We start from the raw sequence: 19,617 nt of genomic DNA on the forward strand, positions 1-19,617 counted from the left end.
GTTAAGTACTGTAGCAGAACACAACGCTTGTTAGATATAAATCAAGATAATAGGCTTGTGTTGAAGCAGAGGGCAAACACCAGTTGAGATCAGGGGCTTTCACACTCCAATTAACTCACAAAAACACTCAATAGGAGGAGGAGTGAAATGAGCAAAGGCTGAACCTTTAGAGTTCAGTCTCAGCTGGACTTTAAACCTCATTCACAGTTGAAGTGATTTAAGTAAGGCAGAGATATGTGTTTAAATGTGGGTTTTATCTCACTTTGCACAGATAAGTCGAGGACTGGTGTCTATCATTTTAAGGTGAACCTGAGGATAAAGTCCAACTCTAGCTAGGCACGGGCACTGCAATTCAGTCTCTCAATCCGAACTCAGCTGTCGGCCATTGTGTTTGTGTTTCTGCTGCTTGTCATTCGATCAGAGGAGACAAATACAGAGTGGGAGACGGTTCTGGTACAGACAACACATTTCTACACTGTGTTTCAGGACACAGGTGGCTCTACTTAATGTAAGCGCTTTGATTTTATATTTCTTCAGCACAGTTTTGTATTAGGAGGTGGCCGGGGAGAGGGAGGTCTGGGGTTGTCTGCTTAGGCTGCTGCCCCTGAGACCCGGCCTGGATACGCGGAGGAAAATAGATGGATGGATAGAGTTTTGTATTTGTTACATCAGCTCATATCACTAAAAAAATGCTGTTGGTTTGATCACAGAAAAAGTAAAGGATGAAGTATTTGAGATGCCTGTCGCCAGCAGTGGTTTTGCTGCTGCTTAGTGTGACTGGACTTGACATGGAGCATCTCCAAGCTGAAAACCTAAATCTCCTTTCACCAGATGAGCATAAATTGGTCCTGAACCGTGGAATGAGAGGTATTTATTTATGCAGGCTTTCACTTCCTGTTTGACTTTTCTTTCCTGTCTGTTTCAGTTGTGGATTTGGACAAAAGCTGAACATGATTTGGGAGAATTTTCAAAACACTAGTCTGGAAAATCATTTGATTTTTTTTAAATGCTGAATACATTCATATCTGTGATTATCTGTGAAGATTACTCTTGTGGATGTGAGTTTAATTCCAACCTCTAGATCCAAATCGCTTATTGACTCACTGATGATAAGCATTAGGTCCTCTGAGGTTATTTGTGCATTGTTAAAAGGCAATCTATTAGAAAACTTTTAGAAAAGCAATGTTTTATTGTGCTTACCTGGGAAACATTGAGAAATTATTTTGTACAGAAACATATTTTTTGAATGTGATCAGACAGACGGTCCTTTCACATTCAGAAATGTTGGACAGAATTGTTACCCTGTCCATGTAAAGCAGATCAGCAGACTTTATTCCAAGAGTGTGATTTGTAAGTAAAGGCCTCTCTCACATTGGTTAATATCAATGTTCTTAAGAAAATTATCAGGAGAACAGTGAACAAGAGCAGTGTGCATTGCAAGTGCTGCAAGCAGAAAGCCACGGCTCTCTCAAAGCAACATTTCTGCCTGTCTGCTTTCTGTTCACGTAAGGTTGTTGGTAATATTAGAAAGATTATCTTTGAAGAAAAGAAACATGACATCATAAAAATGTTTTCCAAGGCACAATTGAAGGAGTAGGATGGTTTGGACATGTTGTAGTCCATCTGGGCCATGTGTAAATTTATTTAAAGCTATTTATTGCTGCACAACAGCTGCACAATAAACCAGATTCCAAAAGTAGAAGATCTGATATTTTGTCCCTCAAATAAATAAAATGATCATTTTCATAAAGTACTGGATTTTTTTATAGACTTTTAGCACTTGTGTTTAAATCTAATCATGCCTTGGGTGGAAAGTAATACAAGGTAAGCAAATTTTCAGACATCACTACAATTCCTGACCTGCATTGTTTGTACCAGACCGCAACTATTCACTGAACACCTGAGGGGTCCTTAAATTAGACATAACCAAATTGTGCATGGATTGGGTTTAAAGAAGTTGTTTGGCAATTTGAAAAACAGTTGGGGGGCGGTTCTGTTTCTCTAAGCTAGACGCTAATGTTAGCAAGCTAGTTAGCTTGGTGTAAAAACTGGGAAAAGCAAACAAAGCTTCTGCGTCTCCTTTTGAAGACTTCAAAACGAATGTGCAGCTGAAAAGCTCACCTACTAGCAGCTTGTAATTTGTTTAAGTTATTTAAATTTCACATTTCAATCACGATAATATTACAGAATTTAGAAAGCTACTCCACTGAGTCGAGGATCAGTACATAAACTTTGTGAAATAACTGTCATTTTCACACGTTAAACCTTTTTGTACTAAATGAAGACAAAACAAATATGTGGTAATTATCAAAAAAGCTGGTAATGGAGTAATAGACTCGATGTGTGATGTATATGATAAACCTGCCTAATTCTTAGCTATAAAGTCATTCTGATTGCCCTGATTGATATGACTGATGTTTAATTGCTCAACAGTGCTGCCCAGAGACTGCTATGAAATGCTGATGGCCTCTTCAGGCCGGGCCAGAGACGGAGTGTACCTGATCCAACCAGGGGACTCCCCCATTGTGGCCTACTGTGCCATGCAGGAGGGAGGCTGGACCGTGGTGCAGCACATTACTGTGAATAGCAGTGTGAATTTTGATTGCACTTGGGCGGAATATAAGAAAGGCTTTGGTTTTATCACTGGAGATCATTGGCTTGGGAATGACTACCTTCATCAGCTTACCCGTGGGCCTGCACGCTATAAACTAGGAATAAAACTTGTGGACCAAGATGCTGTCACAAAGATGGGAGAGTATGATCCATTCCTGGTGGAGGATGAAGCATCAGCTTATAGACTGAGACTGGGGTTGTTTGAGGGAACGACCGTAGACGCTCTGACGCTGGATACAGAGAACTATCTCCATGACAACCAGAAATTCACCACTAAAGACAGAGACAATGATAACTACTTCCAGAACTGTGCCAAACTGGAGTTTCAAGGGGTGCCGGGAGGAGGCTGGTGGTACGACGCCTGCGCCGGCGCCAATCTGAATCGCAGAAATGTCATCTACTGGCAAAAAGACTGCAACAAGGAGCGGCTGTGCAAGTATGCATGGATGATGGTGAGACCTTCTGACACAGTGAAACTGATTCAGAGTGGAGACTGCAAGAAGGATGAGCTATAAGGACGTCATTCCCAGGATTTGTGCCAGATTTGAGTTTTTGTCATTAAACACAACAATGGGTGATATCAGGGATTTTCTTGTAGTGACTACTGGACCTTCTATTGACCACATTTTATTCAAAAATGCATGGACATGATCACAAAATACTGAAAAGAAACAAAAACGCATCACAAACTTGAAATACAGTAAAAAGTCGCAGTACAGATTTAGCTCTAGCTTTGTTTCCATCACACACCAAGTCAGTATACTTGAAGCAAAGCATGTTTTTTAGTTTTGTTTTTTTCTTTCTGAAAATTGCAAGTGCAGACTCCTGGTTTATCACAGTTACCAAGAAGTGTTTCATGGCATTATAGCTTATGACAGATAATAAAAAAAAAATAGCCTGTGCAAGGCATCTTCCATTCAGTGGGTACACAAAGGAGCAGCGCACCAACATATTTTCCACAGTACATTACAAGTTTGCCAGAAATACAGTGATATTGATTTAGCCACAGTAAAACATACTGTAGTTCAATGCTTAATGAAAACGAAAATATCCTGAGAATAAAATGTAATAAAGAGAATTCATAAACAGTGTGAGCTGTTAAATCCTCCACAAAACTTCCAATGTAAACACTGACATTATTAACAAGTTAGTTATTCCCAATCGGTAAACTCAAGTGATCCATTAATGCCTTTTACGCATGATTCCTATAACCGTATTTTGCACTGGGATTTCGCACGACATGAAAATCATAGCAAGTGATGACAAAACAATGAAGCTGACTCTCTACACATTTATTCATTGGACAAATTACAGTGGCACACATTAAAAGGCTTTCATGAACATCAAGTAAGTGTCTTGACTTAACGAGCAAGAGTCCGACATCACGATGAAGCATATTAGCCCTTTTAAATAAAAACAACGACAGCCATTTGGAAATACACCTCATCAGTACAAGCACAATACTTTAAGAATTAAAGAGCTCTGTGTGTCTTGTGACATTTTGGGTATGAGTGCATCAGCTTGACTTTTTAGACTGGAGCAACTTCACGATGGTCTCCATATATCAAAGTGTGCTGCTGTGTAAATCAATGGCGTAAATGTGCTTCAACTTGGAGAAAAATACTGGTTTGTTTTGTATATTTTTGACCCTACATACAGTGTACAAAATATATAATATTCTTCCAGCAGCAATTACCATACACTATAGCAAACCTACTGATTAATGAGCAGCACTATAAGATGTACTAGGCTCTGGATATCTTTTGATATCACCTAATACGTATGCACAAGTTCATAAAGCCAAAGTTATTGGTGCAAACATGTGATTTACAGCCACTGTCTCACAACTTCTTCATGTCATTTTAGAGCTGACCACAGGGTTTTGTCCATACCAGTATAGTTTCTCTTCAATCCTTTTCTTTTTCCACTGGCAGAGTAAGAGCATGCGGAAGGTCTTTTGGAAGGTCTTGTTGCAAAGGGCGTAGCACATGGGATTGACGGTGCTGTTGACGTAGCACAGCCAGTAGCCCAGGTGCCAGAGGGAGACGGGGATGCATTGAGAGCAGAAGGTAGAAATCAGCACCATGATGTTATAAGGAGTCCATGTTAAGATGAAGGCCAGCAGGATGGCGCTGAGAGTTTGAGCTGCCTTTCTTTCCTTGATCAGCACCATCCTTTTTCTCTTGGTGATCTGGCTCTTCAGCGTTGTGTCTATGGGCTTGGACATGGTGGAGGTGGACGGAACGCTCATGGACTCGGCCGAGGAGAATGTTGGCGACGTGATTTTCGTGTCTCCGTTTCTGCTTTGGTGCTCCGTGTGACTTTCCTTGGTCACTGGTTTAAACTTGTAGGACACACACTTGCTGCTCTTCTGGGAGTTGCTTTTGGGTGGCGTCTGAAAGAAACTCTCTTCATCGTAGCTGCTGAGCTGCTCGCTCTCGCTGCATACTCCACTCTTGGTGGCTTTGCAAGCCTGGTTCCCAAAAGAGGTCTGGAAGCCTCCTGGAGACACTGGCCTGTCCTCGTCCTCAGAGGAGGCGTAGCTGTTAAAGGTGGTCAGCTGACCAGCTTTGGACCACTCATCGCTGGTGGTGGCCGCTGATTTGACCGCGTTGCTCCTGGTGGAGGAGGACCACGAGGCCTGGTTCCTGTCTTGTGATGCTGAACTTAGTTTACAGCTAAAACAAGATCTGATGATGGTTTTCTGAGGCTGAGCCACCCCAGACTCTGTAGAACAGTTAATCCCTTGAAGCTCTGCAAGATCTTTGGTCCTCTTTTCTGTCTCCTTGTAGATTCTGCAGTAGAGGATTGTCATGACAGATACAGGGACGTAAAAGGCTGCAATAGCTGTCCCAAAAGTAATTACAGGCTCAGAGAAAAACTGGATTTGGCATTGCCTCTCGGGTACAGTCCTCTTTCCAACAAAGTACTGCCAGCAGAGAATAGGCGGGGCCCACAGAACAAGTGACACTAGCCACGCTAAACCTATCATGATCCCAGCTCGTTTAGGAGTCCGTTTGGCCCTGTAAGTTAGAGGCCTGGTGATGGAGAAATATCTGTCAAAACTGATCACCAGCAGGTTCATGACTGAGGCATTGCTAGCTACGTAGTCCAATGCCAACCACAAGTCACAGGCGAGGTTTCCCAAGGCCCAGTAACCCATCAGTATGTAAGAGGTGTATAGATTCATGGAGAAAACACCTATGATGAGATCTGCAGCTGCCAGACTCAGCAGGTAGTAATTGTTCACTGTCTTCAGCTGGCTGTTGACTTTAAAGGAGACCATTACTAGAACATTCCCCACAATGGTAATGAGGCTGACTATAGCCGAGACAGTTGCAATGGTGATCACCTCCCAGAGACTGTGGGTGACCAGGTGGATATCCATCGTGCTGGTATTTACTGTGGAGTTCATGTTTTCTCCTTCCATGGCCTTCTCCTGGTTATTGGCATCCAAGTATCGCAGGAGTCTTTAATACCAGGTTTGTCATTTCCACTAAGCCCTCCTGAAAAAAAGAAGAAAAGAAGCATTACTCTGTATGTCTGCCACTAGATGGCAGCAGTTCAGTGTACATGAACTAGTCAAACCTGGACTTAAATTCATGTTGGGGTGTTAATACTGAGGCTGATATGTTTGTGTCTGTGACAAAATGCAAAAAAGGACAAATGATTTTATCTTGTGTTAAAACTGAAATTCTGAAACAGACAGGTGATGATGGGGATTGTAGTTTTGTTATTCATTCAGCCATTGCAATTTTAGAGAGTGAATATTTTAGTAATCATCCTTCTCTGACAGATATTCACTGCATTTTGAGATTCTTGTTGAGAAACGAATTGTTCGCTCACATACAAATATGTTCTATTTGTAATAACAAGTTTCTTTTACATGTGTAAATAAAACAGTATTTTAAATATCCCTACTCGAAGCGCCTAATATATTTGCTTAAGTAAATAAGTACATTTATTTATAAAGCAATATCAATTTATATCCAACAGAATGGAGCAGACCTATCAAGTGATGATCTATTATTTTTGTGTACTTACTATGTTACACGTTTGCTGCTTGTGATTGGCCCGAGCCTACAAACAATTGTCAGATGCTTGGAAAGGTTGTTGGCGCTACTAGTCACATGCATTGTGTGTAGTCGACATGATTGTCAATTTAACATGTTTTTGGAGGGAGCGTTAATCTGCTGGAAGATGTTTAATTTATACATATATTATATATCATTTCACAGATCCAGTATAGGTAGTAATTGCCTGCATACACTTGAGACTTGCTGTCAGCTTATTTGCATGTATCAGTCTGTTGTCATTTTTAGGATGGACCGCATTTAATTAGCAAGTAGGCAAACCTGATGTTTGATCATTAGCTTGGTTTCTCCTGCTAATGCATTTTCTTGGATGTAGGGGGGAAAGTAGCATATGAATGCAGGGACAGTAAGTGACCACTACAGCTATTAATTCACAACTGATCACAGTGAAAAATCGCACATGCACATGGAAGCTCACAACATACAGGGTTCCTCCCTCTCAGGTTAGACCAGGTGAAAATGTTCTTCTGTGCTGGAAACTACAGTTAATAGCGAGTGTGAGGCTATCCACCCAAAGCCCGTAGGAAATGGCTATGGCTTGATGCCTCGTCTATCATGGAGTACAAACACATCTGTGCGGTCTTGCACTGACTTTGATCAGTTTGAAATCTACTGAAGCAAGATTAAATCCTGTGAAACTGAATATATTTGCATATACAACTGATACAGATTCATACCCATTCATGTAGACTATTTGTTTATATATAAATGCTACTTGGCTGTGAGGCACTAGTTTTTCTCTTGTTTCTACGAGTTAATAGGCTGTCGTTCCCTCTATCTTTCTAGAGCGGTCAGTCTTCCCTCAGGAAATGCTGCAGCCAACTGGGCACCACGGCACTGGTATTTTCATCCCTGCCACTTGGTCTGCTTAAAATTAGGAAATCGCCATGTTACAGCCCAGCATCTGTGTCCTGTGTACGACCTTCCAAACTCTAAAACTTTATGTTCAAATTCACACTTATTCTGTTCGACTGAAAATAATACAGCTACGGCATATGGTGAATCTACCATCGGGGAGGTGCAGATGCTCTGAGACTCTCAGTGCAGAGCAACAATGAACTCAGTGCAGATAACCTCCATGTGGGTAGCAGCAAATGCAGCCTCAGGCTGTCAGCCAGAGTACTGGCACACATGTAGGTACAGACAGCTTTACATATTACCCTCTCAGCCAGCCTGTTCCAAAACACAGGCACAGCTAGGACAGCAGTCAGTGTTGTGGAACTGGGTTTCAGACACGTATACAAGCATTTATGTTTTAGCTGACTAAGCCTGGACTAAAAGACTACTTTCATTTACTAAGTAAATAACCAAATGTAGATATCTAACAGTATCCCAAATGGTAACCTTAGTTTAGGCACAAAAAATTGTTTAAATCTTTGAATCTAAAGTCGTTAAACTCCAGTTTACTTAAAATGACTTTGTCAGAGTTATTTTGAGATTATTTTGTGATCCTGAAAATGCTGCTGGAGTCTGAGCTCGGGTAAAAGGAAACTTTCTCTTAACGTCACACTCAGGTGGATAACTCCTCCAGAAAGAGATGTATCGCTGTCCGCAATGTAATTCTCTGGATATAATCACAACCTCACTTGAGAAATAACGTTCTTATTCACAGGCATTTCTTGGACAGTGCCAGGTAAGCAGGAGTGCCAGTGGTAGCCTGAGGCCCGCACAAATAACATTACAGTGACGGTGCGACAGTTGGAGTCCTCCGGCAGGACTTCAAATGTCCCTCATCTTGTTATAGAATAGCATTTCATATCACATTACTCGAATCCCTGCATCATTACCCTGCTTTGAATAAACTATTTACAAATTTCAAATATGGGCGGCATGCTGTGGTTGGCGCTGTCGCCTCAGAGCAAGAGGGTTCAAACCCACCGGCCAGCTGGGGCCCTTGTGTGTGGAGACTACATGCTCTCCCTGAGCTTGAGTGGGTTCTCTTCTAGTACTCTGGTTTCCTCCCGAAGTCCAAAGACATTACCCACTCCCATAACAAGCCTCAAGCTGAGAGAGTTTTTGCCATCACCATCTTAGTGTTTTTAATCTTGATGTGATGAGTGACCAGTGACTCCTGTGAAACTGAGGATTAACGACTTCAGTCACAAATCTTAATAATTCACATTTCTGACTCTTGTAATCAAAATCAACCTAAAGTTCTAGTGATTTCAACCTATGACTAGTAATTTAATCCATAAAGTCAACATGAAATTATTTATTGAGATTATAGAGCAAGGTGCCTCTTGGACTTCAATATAACCAGAAGTCTTTGGAAACCAGAGTGTTCCCCTGTGGGCCATTTAAAATAATGTAGGTTAATGGAATTTCTTTGTTGGCTTCCTTTTTTAGACCTTTTATAGCATCAATCAACTATCAGTAGCCAATATACTAAGACTGGAGACACTAACATGCTAAAATAAGACACTGAATTGACGATGGACTTTGCAGCTAGTGTGATCCCATCAAAAGATGGATCAATTTGTCAATGTTCATTACACAAACTAATGTCAGCCTCAGTTAACATCTTCCAGATAACATCATGTTAGTGTCAATGTAGCACGACAAAAGTAACATGTTGAATAGCATCACTGTCATTTGGAGTCCATATTCACTCCCTGTTGGTTTCTTTTTATGGTCTGCTAAACACAAAGTAATTCTGCTGCTCAAACTTCCAACACGTTCACAAGCTAGGTATTAACTAAGCCCCATTCATAGACTGTAAAAACAGCACATATGTTGCCACCTTGATGCCATGCGTCATTTTGTAAAGTCCTGTTAAGTCTTTAAGTGCTTCCAATGTTGGCATCTTGGAGTTTTGAAGCCAGGTGTCAAACAGTCAGAGCTTTCCAATCACAAGGTAGGCCTGACCTAAAGTATACACTGTTTCATCATCTATTTTACTGTAAATGGAAGTGCTTTGGGAAAATCAATATTACAACTTGTCACGACACAAAAAGCTGGCAACTGAGACCACGAACTAATCAGACTTCTATATTCAGTCATGGTATCGGGCACCGACCCTTAATTCTAAGGGTTCACATATCAGGATATGATAAAAAATTATCTGGTTCTGAGCTGGTCTTAAAATTAGGCAAATATAACCTCAGATAAACAACAACATATGACATATTATCAGAGGTGTGGACTCGAGTCACATGACTTGGACTCGAGTCAGACTCGAGTCATTAATTTTATGACTTTAGACTTGACTTGAAAAAATGTTCTAAGACTTGTGACTTGACTTGGACTTTTACACCAATGACTTGGGACTTGAATTGGACTTGAACCGGTTTACTTGAAAAGACTTGATATTTTACCCCAAATATAAAATTTAACATGCATATTATATAGAGATTGAAAATGTGACGTCATTCACGGGTAGAACCGCAAAGGATTCTGGGAACTCGTGGCAAGCGGTACTACCGCACGCAGGCTTTCAATTAAAATCAGTTATACAGCGATAAAAAGAAACACAAAAATGTCAAGAAGCCGTTGTATTATTAACTGCAATAGCCGGTCGCATGACAGCCACGGGAAGCCGACGGGTAAAGAGATCGGTTGTTATCGGATTACGTCGTTGAAGAGAAATTGTTCAAACCATGTTTCCGAAGTAACAAAGACGCGACGGATGGCCTGGATCGCAGCCATTCAAAGATCAAATATAACGTCCCAGAACCCTCCAGCTCACAGGTTAGTCTGCTCCAAGCATTTACACGAAGGTCAGTCTGCTGTTGTAGTTAACATAATTGGTGATATAGGTTACAAGCAAGTCTGGCGCTGAACAGAAATTGTCGCGCTATGCTCCTTTATTTATTGTGCATAAATAGTGAATTGTCCTGACACAATATTGCGTTTCGCTTCTGTTATTATGGTACATTGACAAAAACATATACTTTTATTCACAGGATAAAACAGTTGTTTTGTATCACTAATTGCCCAGTACGATTACAGCATACAGTATTATTGTCACTGCTACATTTCTGTGACGCTACCAGAAATTATTTCCACTGCTAATTAATTACCGTTGAGCTCAAAGGTCCTATTAATAAACGGTTAAGGAATGTGTATTTATGACGACAATTTGTGAGACTGGTAAACTTATGATACGTACGATGGTCTTTACTTTCTACACGGTGCATTTCAAGGTCCTGCACCCATCCGTCGGTAAACTGTACCTGGGCTTGTTGCAGTGACCTGAAGTTACTAAACTTCATGAGTGTATGCACTCACTCCAAGAACCGTATGATTATAAATATGCATATAAATATGCTACGATGAGATAGCTGACTTCATCTAACTGGCAAATGTTGTCCAGGCTACGTTGGTGATACAGTTTTTTTTAATGTGTATGATATTTTTGTCATGCGATTTTAAAGCTGGTCCTACAACCGCATCCAAGAATAACATGCAGCGTATCTCAGAACTGTCGGTGAAAATTATTCTTGGAGCTAGGTTTAATTGAGCTGCATTTTAGAGGTGCAATTTCACAATTTGTGTATATTTTCTAAGTTCACTATTTTGTCATGTGTTGAGAAAAACACAGATTTTAAAATTACATGGTCTAATATTTACATTTAGCATAACTGCAACATTATTTTTTCTTTTTTTTTTTTTAAAGACTCGAAAGGACTTGAAATTCAAAGTTTCAGACTTGAGACTCGACTCTGACTTGCCTGACATTACTTGAGACTTGACTTGAGACTTGAGGATAAAGACTTGAGACTTACTTGAGACTTGCAAAACAATGACTTGGTCCCACCTCTGCATATTATACCATGTAATTATTTATTCAACAAAGACTAAAACGAAAAATGAAAAACGAACTATATCCCATGATTTAATAGCTTGTTGAATCACTTTTAGCCACAATAACTTGGAGTTTTTGTGTTCTGTGTGACTGTAACAGTCTCTCACATCATTGTGGAGGAATTTTGGCCATCTGTTCTATACAGCGATGCTTCATTTCATTGAGGCATTTGTTTATGCACAGTTCTCTGAAGGTCCTTGCTTAACTCTAGACTGTCTGGACTTTAACCATTGCAATATCTTGATTCTTTTGTTTTTCAGCCATTCTATTGGAGATTTGCTGGTTGTAGGTGGTCTCTCCTGACTCATTTTTGGCACGCTTTGGATGGCCTCTCACTTGTCTCTAAAATACTTTGGTATACACAGGTGTTCATAGTTAACTGCAAGGTACCCAGGTCCAGTCCCTGCAAAACAACACCAAATCATCACCCCTCAAACCCTCCGCCACTCGGACACTATGAGCTGATATGCTGTGTTTCATGTTCACCAAATGTGGCACTTTGCATTATGGCCAAACATCTCCACTGTTGGGGTCTTTGAGCCACATCACTTTGGGGTGGCAGTTATTCAGGAGGCAGAGCAGGTCCCCCAGGAATCAGACGTTTGGTCGTTCACTCCCTGACTGCTCAGTCCAGTCTGTAGGCAAAATATCCTTGAGCAAAATATTAACCCTAAGTTAGATGCATCCATAAGAGTGTGAATGTTAGAAAACACTTAAGCATAGAAAAAGGTGCCAGAAGTCTTAGTTTGTTCAGAAACAACTTTGCAAGTCATGCTAACTCATGCTGCCATGTTCTTTTTAGAGAAAAGAGGCTTTCTTTTGGCAAACCTTGTAAACAAGCCGTACTTCTTCAGACTTTTTCTAGTTGTACTGTCAGGAACTTTAACATTTAACATGCTAACTGAAGCCTGTAGGGTGTGAGATGTAGCCTTTGGGAGGTTTTTTGCAATTTCTCTGAGCATTGCACAGTCTGACCTTGGCGTGTGCTGTGACGTCCACTCGTGGAAAGTTGGCAACTGTCTTGATTGTTTTTCACTTGTGAATAATCTTTCTCTCTGTCGAATGACAGACTTCCAGTTGGTTCTAAATGACCTTCTACTCATATCCAGACTGATGTTGTTGCTGACGTCTTTCCTTCTTGCAAATTCTGTTAACACATCTGACCAGCAAACTGCACTGAAAAAAGTCTAACATGCAGTCATTCATTCAATCTAATAAGTGCCATTCAAAACAGAATAAAATCATTGATTTGATTGTGAAACCCTTTCTTTTTGCATTTTAAAATACCACTTTTGATTTGGATGAAACTAAATATCTGTACAAAGGACACAACGCAAAGTTTTTGATTTCTCTCAAAACATATATTTCTTTTCATGTTGAACAGATAATATCTTTAATTTGAGTCAAAGTGATTTGCACTTGAACACGCCCACCAGAAATAGACCGGGACCCATTTTTATTCTGCATGGCTGCTGGAAACATCATGTCACATCTTTGATTAATTTCATCTGAAAATAAACGTAAGTAAAGCCAAGTGTGTTACAAAAGCTTTTATAATTTGTATTGCCAAAATTGCAGAAAATAACCCCATTTAAGCTGGGTCGACAGCCACCCCTAATTTTTGCATGATTGTAGCTGCTAGCTATAAGCTAGCTAGCTATCCTGCGCAACGTTAGAACTGGTTACCAGAAACCGACCATCACAGTCAGGAATGCAAGTTAGTATACTGGTAAAAAACGGCTTTTTGCCTAACTAGCTAGCGTTACCACGATGCATCGGTGGTGGATAAAGCTAGCTAGCATAAGTTCATAGTTCATAACATTCATAGTATAACTCCGTGCTCCGCTTCGTTTGAATTTTTCTGGTGAGCTCGCGGTTTCTAGACACAAGCTTGTGTTTGTGCGCGCACGTTTGTCTCTCTTCATATAAATATCTGTGTGTTATGTGTGTGTACACCGAGCGCAAAAGATAATTATTAATGTGCATGATTTAGAGACAGAAATAACAAGCCAGCATATAAGATCAATGACATAAGACTAATTCCTTCAATTGACTTTCAGGCGCGGCTCGGAAAAATGTGCATTTTCTGAAGAAATTTTAATTTTAACAGCAAAAAATTGACCCTATGCCAAACTTAGTCGCTAATGGCTGGTCTGTAGACTGTTTGGTATGTCATGTTACGTATTTCTTGGTTTTTCTATGTAATGTGTTTTATAGAGAAGTAACATTATTCTTTTTTTCTGTATGCTTTCAGAACCACAGATCGCTCCATCCATTCCATGGCTGATGCATACATTTTCATTTAATCTGAACAGGTATCATTTTGCATTTACACTGCACATCCTTTTTAAACATTTCATAATAATCTAGACTCTCCCTCATTATCCTCTCATTCACCTTGCTGATGTGTTGAGGACTTGATAAAAGAATACATGGTATGTCCATATCTGTTCTGTCTCTACATGAGATGCAGTCTCTTGATGTAAATTTGACAACTCTGCTATTAAATGCAGTGATTAATGTAGGACAGCAACGATTAATCAACTCATCAAGTTAATATCTTAGGGTTCTGTATTGTTTTCTTTTTTTTCTTGGGCTTTGTGGAACATTTATGAAAATTGAATTTAATGATTATGCAATTCACAATCTGATTAGTCAAATAATTGTTCTAATAGTCTGTGACCAAACAACTATCAAAATAGTAGTTTATTATGGTCAAAGATTTATCAGGTGTGCCAGACTTCAGTTCTTCACTTGTACATTTTGTTCCATATTTTACCTCAAGATATCCCAGAAAGATGAAGCTGAGGAAGAGCTGCAGAGTAACCACCATGGCACTCTTCGTCTTCAGGGACAACTCAAGCCTCCTACATCAGCCTCGAGACATCGGGATAATCATTGATGGTGTGGAAGTCCTGAATGAGTTGCCTTCTGTGGCAGCTGGAGTGGCAATGGTCTTTGGACTCTGTTATGCTCTTAATATGGAATATCCACGAGGATTCAGGTTCACCTTTGAGGCTCTTCAAAAGATTATGATGGAGCTTGACTTTAACAAGATGACCTCTAAGATTCGCAAACTTAATTGTGAACTTAACACTGCACAGTAGTGTGTTTGCATGCATGTGTGCATGTGTATGTGCACATGCATGTGCATGTGTGCTTGGTTATTTTCTTGGTTGGCCTGCAGTGGTATTCTACATTCAAAATTTATAAGAACACCCATTTGAAAGGGAGATTTAAGTTGATTTCATTGATACATGTGTAGATTTTTTTTTTACATTGTACAGGCACAGTGCACATATAAACATTTTTGAGTACTTGCAAATTGGTTTAAAAAGAGTTTTTATAATGGTTTTATGCCAGTTTTAGACAGGTTGCAGGTTTTATACTGGTTTTCAAAAGGTTGCAGGTTTTATAAAACAAACATTTCTCTAATCATTTCTGCCGTAGCACTAAATCTGTATATTACTAATCCTCTCTATTGATTATAGTTAAAATGGTTTGGAACAATAAATAATTTTGAAACAATTGGTTGGCCAACTGTCTTGTTTTTTATAGGAAATGCAGAGCATTTTTGAACTGAAATAAAATGAAATGTAAAAAATATAGTTTGAATATATGTAAATCAATTACCTGGCTTCAACACAAACATATTAGTTCATGTTAATTTGGTTCGATGTGAATACATTAGGTTGGTTAAATTTCAATATATTAGCTTGGTTCAATAATTAAAATATGGTTCTATGTAAAAAAATCAATTTGGATCAATGCAAAATTTAAAGTTTCAGTCAAGTCTAGTAATATTGTTTATATCAACATAAAAGTATCAGGTCAAATCAAGTGACTCAATTTGGATTCTCTGAAGCCAAATATTTTGGATGTGACAATTGGACATCATTTTTTTTAATTTGAATAGGGTTATTCTTTTTACGGTGTGCCAAAATCTCTTCTTTTATAGAGGTGCTCACAATTTCTGATGATCAGTTAATCAAGTGTATTTAATAAGCAGTACCTGGCTGCTACTTACCCTCTTAACTCCTATGGAAACAGTAAGGCTGTACTGAGTTTTTCATAAGGTCTCTGTGCATTTTAGCTAAATTTCCTCTAAAAAGGTTAATCTAAGGTTGTATTTACCCAATTTTCATCCGCCAAGGGCCAGATGATTTTTATTATGTCCTGATCCGTGAAACCTTATGAGAGAAAGAGGGCGCACTTTTACCATGACTAACTGGAAGTCGTTTTGAGTACTTTTAGCTTCTTGCAGAAGAATGCGGGTTTAAGACGCTTCTCTCATGGCTTACTTTTTAATCCTGCAAACAATATCCAATCTATGGTCACATCTTCTATTTTGTTTCCCATTTCTTCCTGAAACAGCCGTGTGTTTTTGCCACAAATGATGGTAAGTGAGAGTATAAATGTTAAATTTACTAGTGGACACCCTAACGGTTGGTTGAAGCTATAAAGCTGAGCAGCGCTGCCCATAGCTAATAAATCTTTATTAATCACTATGAGAGGCACACACTCTTTCCACATAGTCATCTGATACATTTTTTATTACAATGGTCATAGGCTATTTAATGTGGCCTGGAAAATATTACCCTCTCTAAACATAACAGCTTTGGCAGTCTTGCGTGAACATGTTTGCTGGCGTAGCACAGATGAGCCCAGATAAGTCAGGTACACTCTCAAAACGCACAGGCGTGGACTATTTCTTAGCTGTCTTTGGTTTTTCTGTTAGTTTTTCCAATTTTGTGATGCAAGCAATCTGATTACCCTTTTTCAGAAAAGAATGAATTAATGATGATAGGTGCACAGAGATATTTCTGACTCACTGATGACTGATGTGTTCTAGGCTTACAGGCACACACACAAAGAATAGACTTGTTCTGCTGCTTGACCTCAAGTGGTAGAACAAGTCAAGCCCGCTAATAGCTTCTAAATCGAAGCAGGAAGCATTTTAATGGTACACTCAGAACTCAGACTGTGGAGTAAACATGGCCTCTGCCTCACTATAAATAGTGAATATCGTCTGTTGTGTCCTGTTTTTGGAGCTTTTTATGGATGAAGCTTGTTATCAAATGTGACGTACACTGGGGAGTAGGCAGAGTGCATCAGCTCCAAACAGTGGTGCAAAGAAATCGTGTTGCTCTTGCCAAGGAAACTGAGTCTCCCTTATTAATTATACATACTAAGGCTATCAGACCATTCTCTCAAATATTGTGTTGGTATGCATAAGTAATGGTCATTGATCCAGTGATTAACAGTGTGAGTCCGCACAGGTAGCACAAATCTGGTCGAAGGCTGGCTTCCTGCAGGTCCTCTGGCACCTCGCCATCAGGGCTCCTGTGCAGCAGCCTCATACACTGCCCCCACTGAGCCTCCTAGTCACAGGTAACCTTTCTTTACATTGTCCTTTGGTGGAAACACAAATGCACAGCACAGCGAAAAGCACAAACTCAAATAGCGCGTGTGTGGCATTAGTAAAAGGGAAAGGACATGAGAGTGATCATCAGAAGGAAGAGAAAGCAACACAGAGACAAGTCAAGGGAAAGCAAACAGAGGCAACCATACTGTAGGGCATGCATCTGCATGATGGGCGATGTGCAAATCAGCCCAGAGCTGATGGTTTGCAGTCAGCTCACTGGACTATTGCTAAGAGCTCTCGATTCTGGAAGAGGAGGGTGGCTCTACGATATTGCTTGAATCACGTTTGTGCCACTGACGGGGAAAGAACAAATAAAAATATTCACATTAAGAACTGCTGCCAAGCACAGATATTTAAGCATTAGCGGTAAAAGGATGATTGTGTAGGATAAAATCAGCTAAAGGAAAAGATCAAAATACGAGTTTTGCTGCTTAACAGTTTTGTTTTTCAAACCAGCACAAGTTAAATTACAGCTTTCCTCCCGTGAGAAATGAGGACCACGATCGTTAGGCGAATATTGTGATGTGCATAGATTTGGCAGCTACTGGAGGGAATAAAACAATAACAGTGAGTACTGTTTTATGAGTGACTACAACATTTCATTAAGACCCCATCATTTGGATAATGATCTGGCTCATTTGAATTCTTGTGTGAAGAATTTGCTAAATATTGTTTGTGCCTCTGGGTTTTCTGATGTTTGTTCCCAACTCGCCCCATTTCCTCTGCGCTGATATTACTTTTGTCTGCACAACAAAAGATATTGGAAGAACCAAGCAGCTGAGGGAGGAACACATGTGAGACTGCACACCATTACATGGTACATCTGAGCATGAAAACTCCCAAGTTGAAAACGTGAAATGTTTCACCATAAAATCCTAATTTTACTAATATAATAGTGGATGTTTCTTGTGGTAAAACAGACTACTCGTCCATAACATTGCCATTACTGTTCCATGGTAACTGCTTCCAGGATTTTTCTCAAGAGCACGAGCACCTCTCAACGTTTGTTGTAACACCTCACAAGGTCTGTGGGGACAGGAAGGACTCGTTAAAATCACGCTTCACTGCTTAATCCTTCTCTGTTTTGTCATTTCCAGTTAATCAGAGAGGGGAAGGGAAGAAAAGAGCTTTAGCTTTTGAAGGAAAAGATCGATTGGCTTTGTGGAAGTGAATCAAAATGCCTTTTTTTCTTTCTTTGCTTGTTTAATTCAACTAAAGAAGATGAATTAAACATTTTAGAAGTGTGCAGAAGAAAATCAAATATATGCGCTATTATCAGATGTTTTAAGACGAGGCTAAAGACGGTGATTGGAGGGCTGGAGAGGAGATGGTGTGGGGTAGAAATATGATTGTGCAATAAAACAGCACAACTACAGACAGATTAAGCGTCTACATAAAAATGTGTGTAGGTTATCAAAGCATTCAGGAATCTAAAATTAAAACTCCAAAGCAATTAAGGAGAAAATAATTAAGATATGTGAAGAGTCAAGGCTTTATTGACTTAGCAATAATTAGGAGCAGCAACTTTTTTAAAACAACTGACATATGGCTAATAGATGCACATATAATGTAGTGTATGGTGCTTTTCTGGACAGCATGTCTGCCTGAAGAATAAATGTACAAATCTTTTTGGGAGCTCTGCTGCATTCATTAAGGTAAAAGGCTACATTAAAAAAACATGCCGAGACCTCTCAGACATGCACTTGTGCACACATGATGCTATTTCCTCTTGAATCCAGGTCATGCCTTTGTGCATTAATCAGAAAGGGCATGATTCTCAGGAGACTGTGAAACAAACCACTGATGTAAAGGGGGGGAAAAAGAGGAATACTCACAGTTGACTTTCATCAGATCTCACAGTCTTCTGTTTAAGGGAAGACCGTGTCTCCTGGTGAGAGCAAAGTTCATTTTTAATCCCTTTGTTTTGCTTGGGAAGCCTTTCTCCTCAAGTATGGTGCTGAGGAACAGGCTCACAACACAGTTGGAGAGAGGATTGTGGTGGATGAGAAATCCTGCTGACTTGACCCTTGCGTGCCGGAGGGGTCTTGGGGAAAAGTGTGAACGCAGAGGCTCAGGAGAAAGCTGACGGAGAGTGGGAGGAGGAGGGTGGGTACTGGAAGATTTCGGTCATCCCTGCTCAAGAGGCGCAGCGTACGGCATCACATTATTCTCAGCTGTCCAAAGCGGTCTGGTCTGTCCAGATGAGACAAGTATCCTTAAAGTTGCAAGGGATCCTTCCTCTGGCATTAATAAATTAAATAAGAATCTAAGCCAGAGCCGAAGAATAAAAGCAGGAGAGAAGTTTCCCTGCTTGTCTGAGCTGAGTGGAAACGGTGCTGCCTCTCAGTCAAGTTGAAGCAGAATGTCACTGAGAGCCAGTCTGATGCCTGAGCCAAGTCACTGCCATTGCCACACTGCTGCTGCTGCTGCTGCTGTTGGAACTACACAGACACAGATGTAGCTGACGCTAGCAAACTGGGAGGAGAAATTCCCATAGGGCTGGATGGTTCATCACGTTTCGGGACAGTGAGCATGCAGCTTAGCCCACAAAGTGTGAGAAGAAGAAAAGAAAAGGGGGGGAGGAGGTTGCCGGGTGGATTGAAGGGGTCCGTTTTGGAAGGTGTGGGTGTGGGAGGGAGAGCACGAGAGGGAGTGCGTGTGTGGAGGTGGCGGCGAGGGTG

The 19,617-nt window shown here is 40.3% G+C and overlaps 2 protein-coding genes across 2 annotated transcripts; one reads left to right on the forward strand and one right to left on the reverse strand.

Moving 5' to 3' along the window:
- The first annotated feature begins 219 nt into the window (after nucleotides 1-219).
- LOC146647178 (fibrinogen-like protein 1-like protein) lies at nucleotides 220-5,033 on the forward strand. Its single transcript, XM_085391943.1, has 3 exons — nucleotides 220-508; nucleotides 711-867; nucleotides 2,434-5,033. Exons 2-3 carry the CDS (start codon nucleotides 723-725, stop codon nucleotides 3,126-3,128), a joined length of 840 nt encoding a protein of 279 aa, XP_085248069.1. The 5' UTR covers nucleotides 220-508; nucleotides 711-722; the 3' UTR covers nucleotides 3,129-5,033.
- Nucleotides 4,466-19,357, reverse strand: chrm5a (cholinergic receptor, muscarinic 5a). Its single transcript, XM_085391942.1, has 2 exons — nucleotides 18,772-19,357; nucleotides 4,466-6,119 (listed from the first exon to the last, which is right to left on the reverse strand). The coding sequence occupies exon 2, from the start codon at nucleotides 6,041-6,043 to the stop codon at nucleotides 4,466-4,468; it is 1,578 nt and encodes a 525-aa protein (XP_085248068.1). The 5' UTR covers nucleotides 6,044-6,119; nucleotides 18,772-19,357.
- Between the last annotated feature and the right edge of the window lie 260 nt (nucleotides 19,358-19,617).

The sequence above is a fragment of the Rhamphochromis longiceps genome, linkage group LG19 (assembly GCF_057381845.1).
Source record: "Rhamphochromis longiceps isolate RC_006_pf linkage group LG19, R_longiceps_female_GT1.1, whole genome shotgun sequence".
In the NCBI taxonomy this organism is placed as follows: Eukaryota; Metazoa; Chordata; class Actinopteri; order Cichliformes; family Cichlidae; genus Rhamphochromis; species Rhamphochromis longiceps.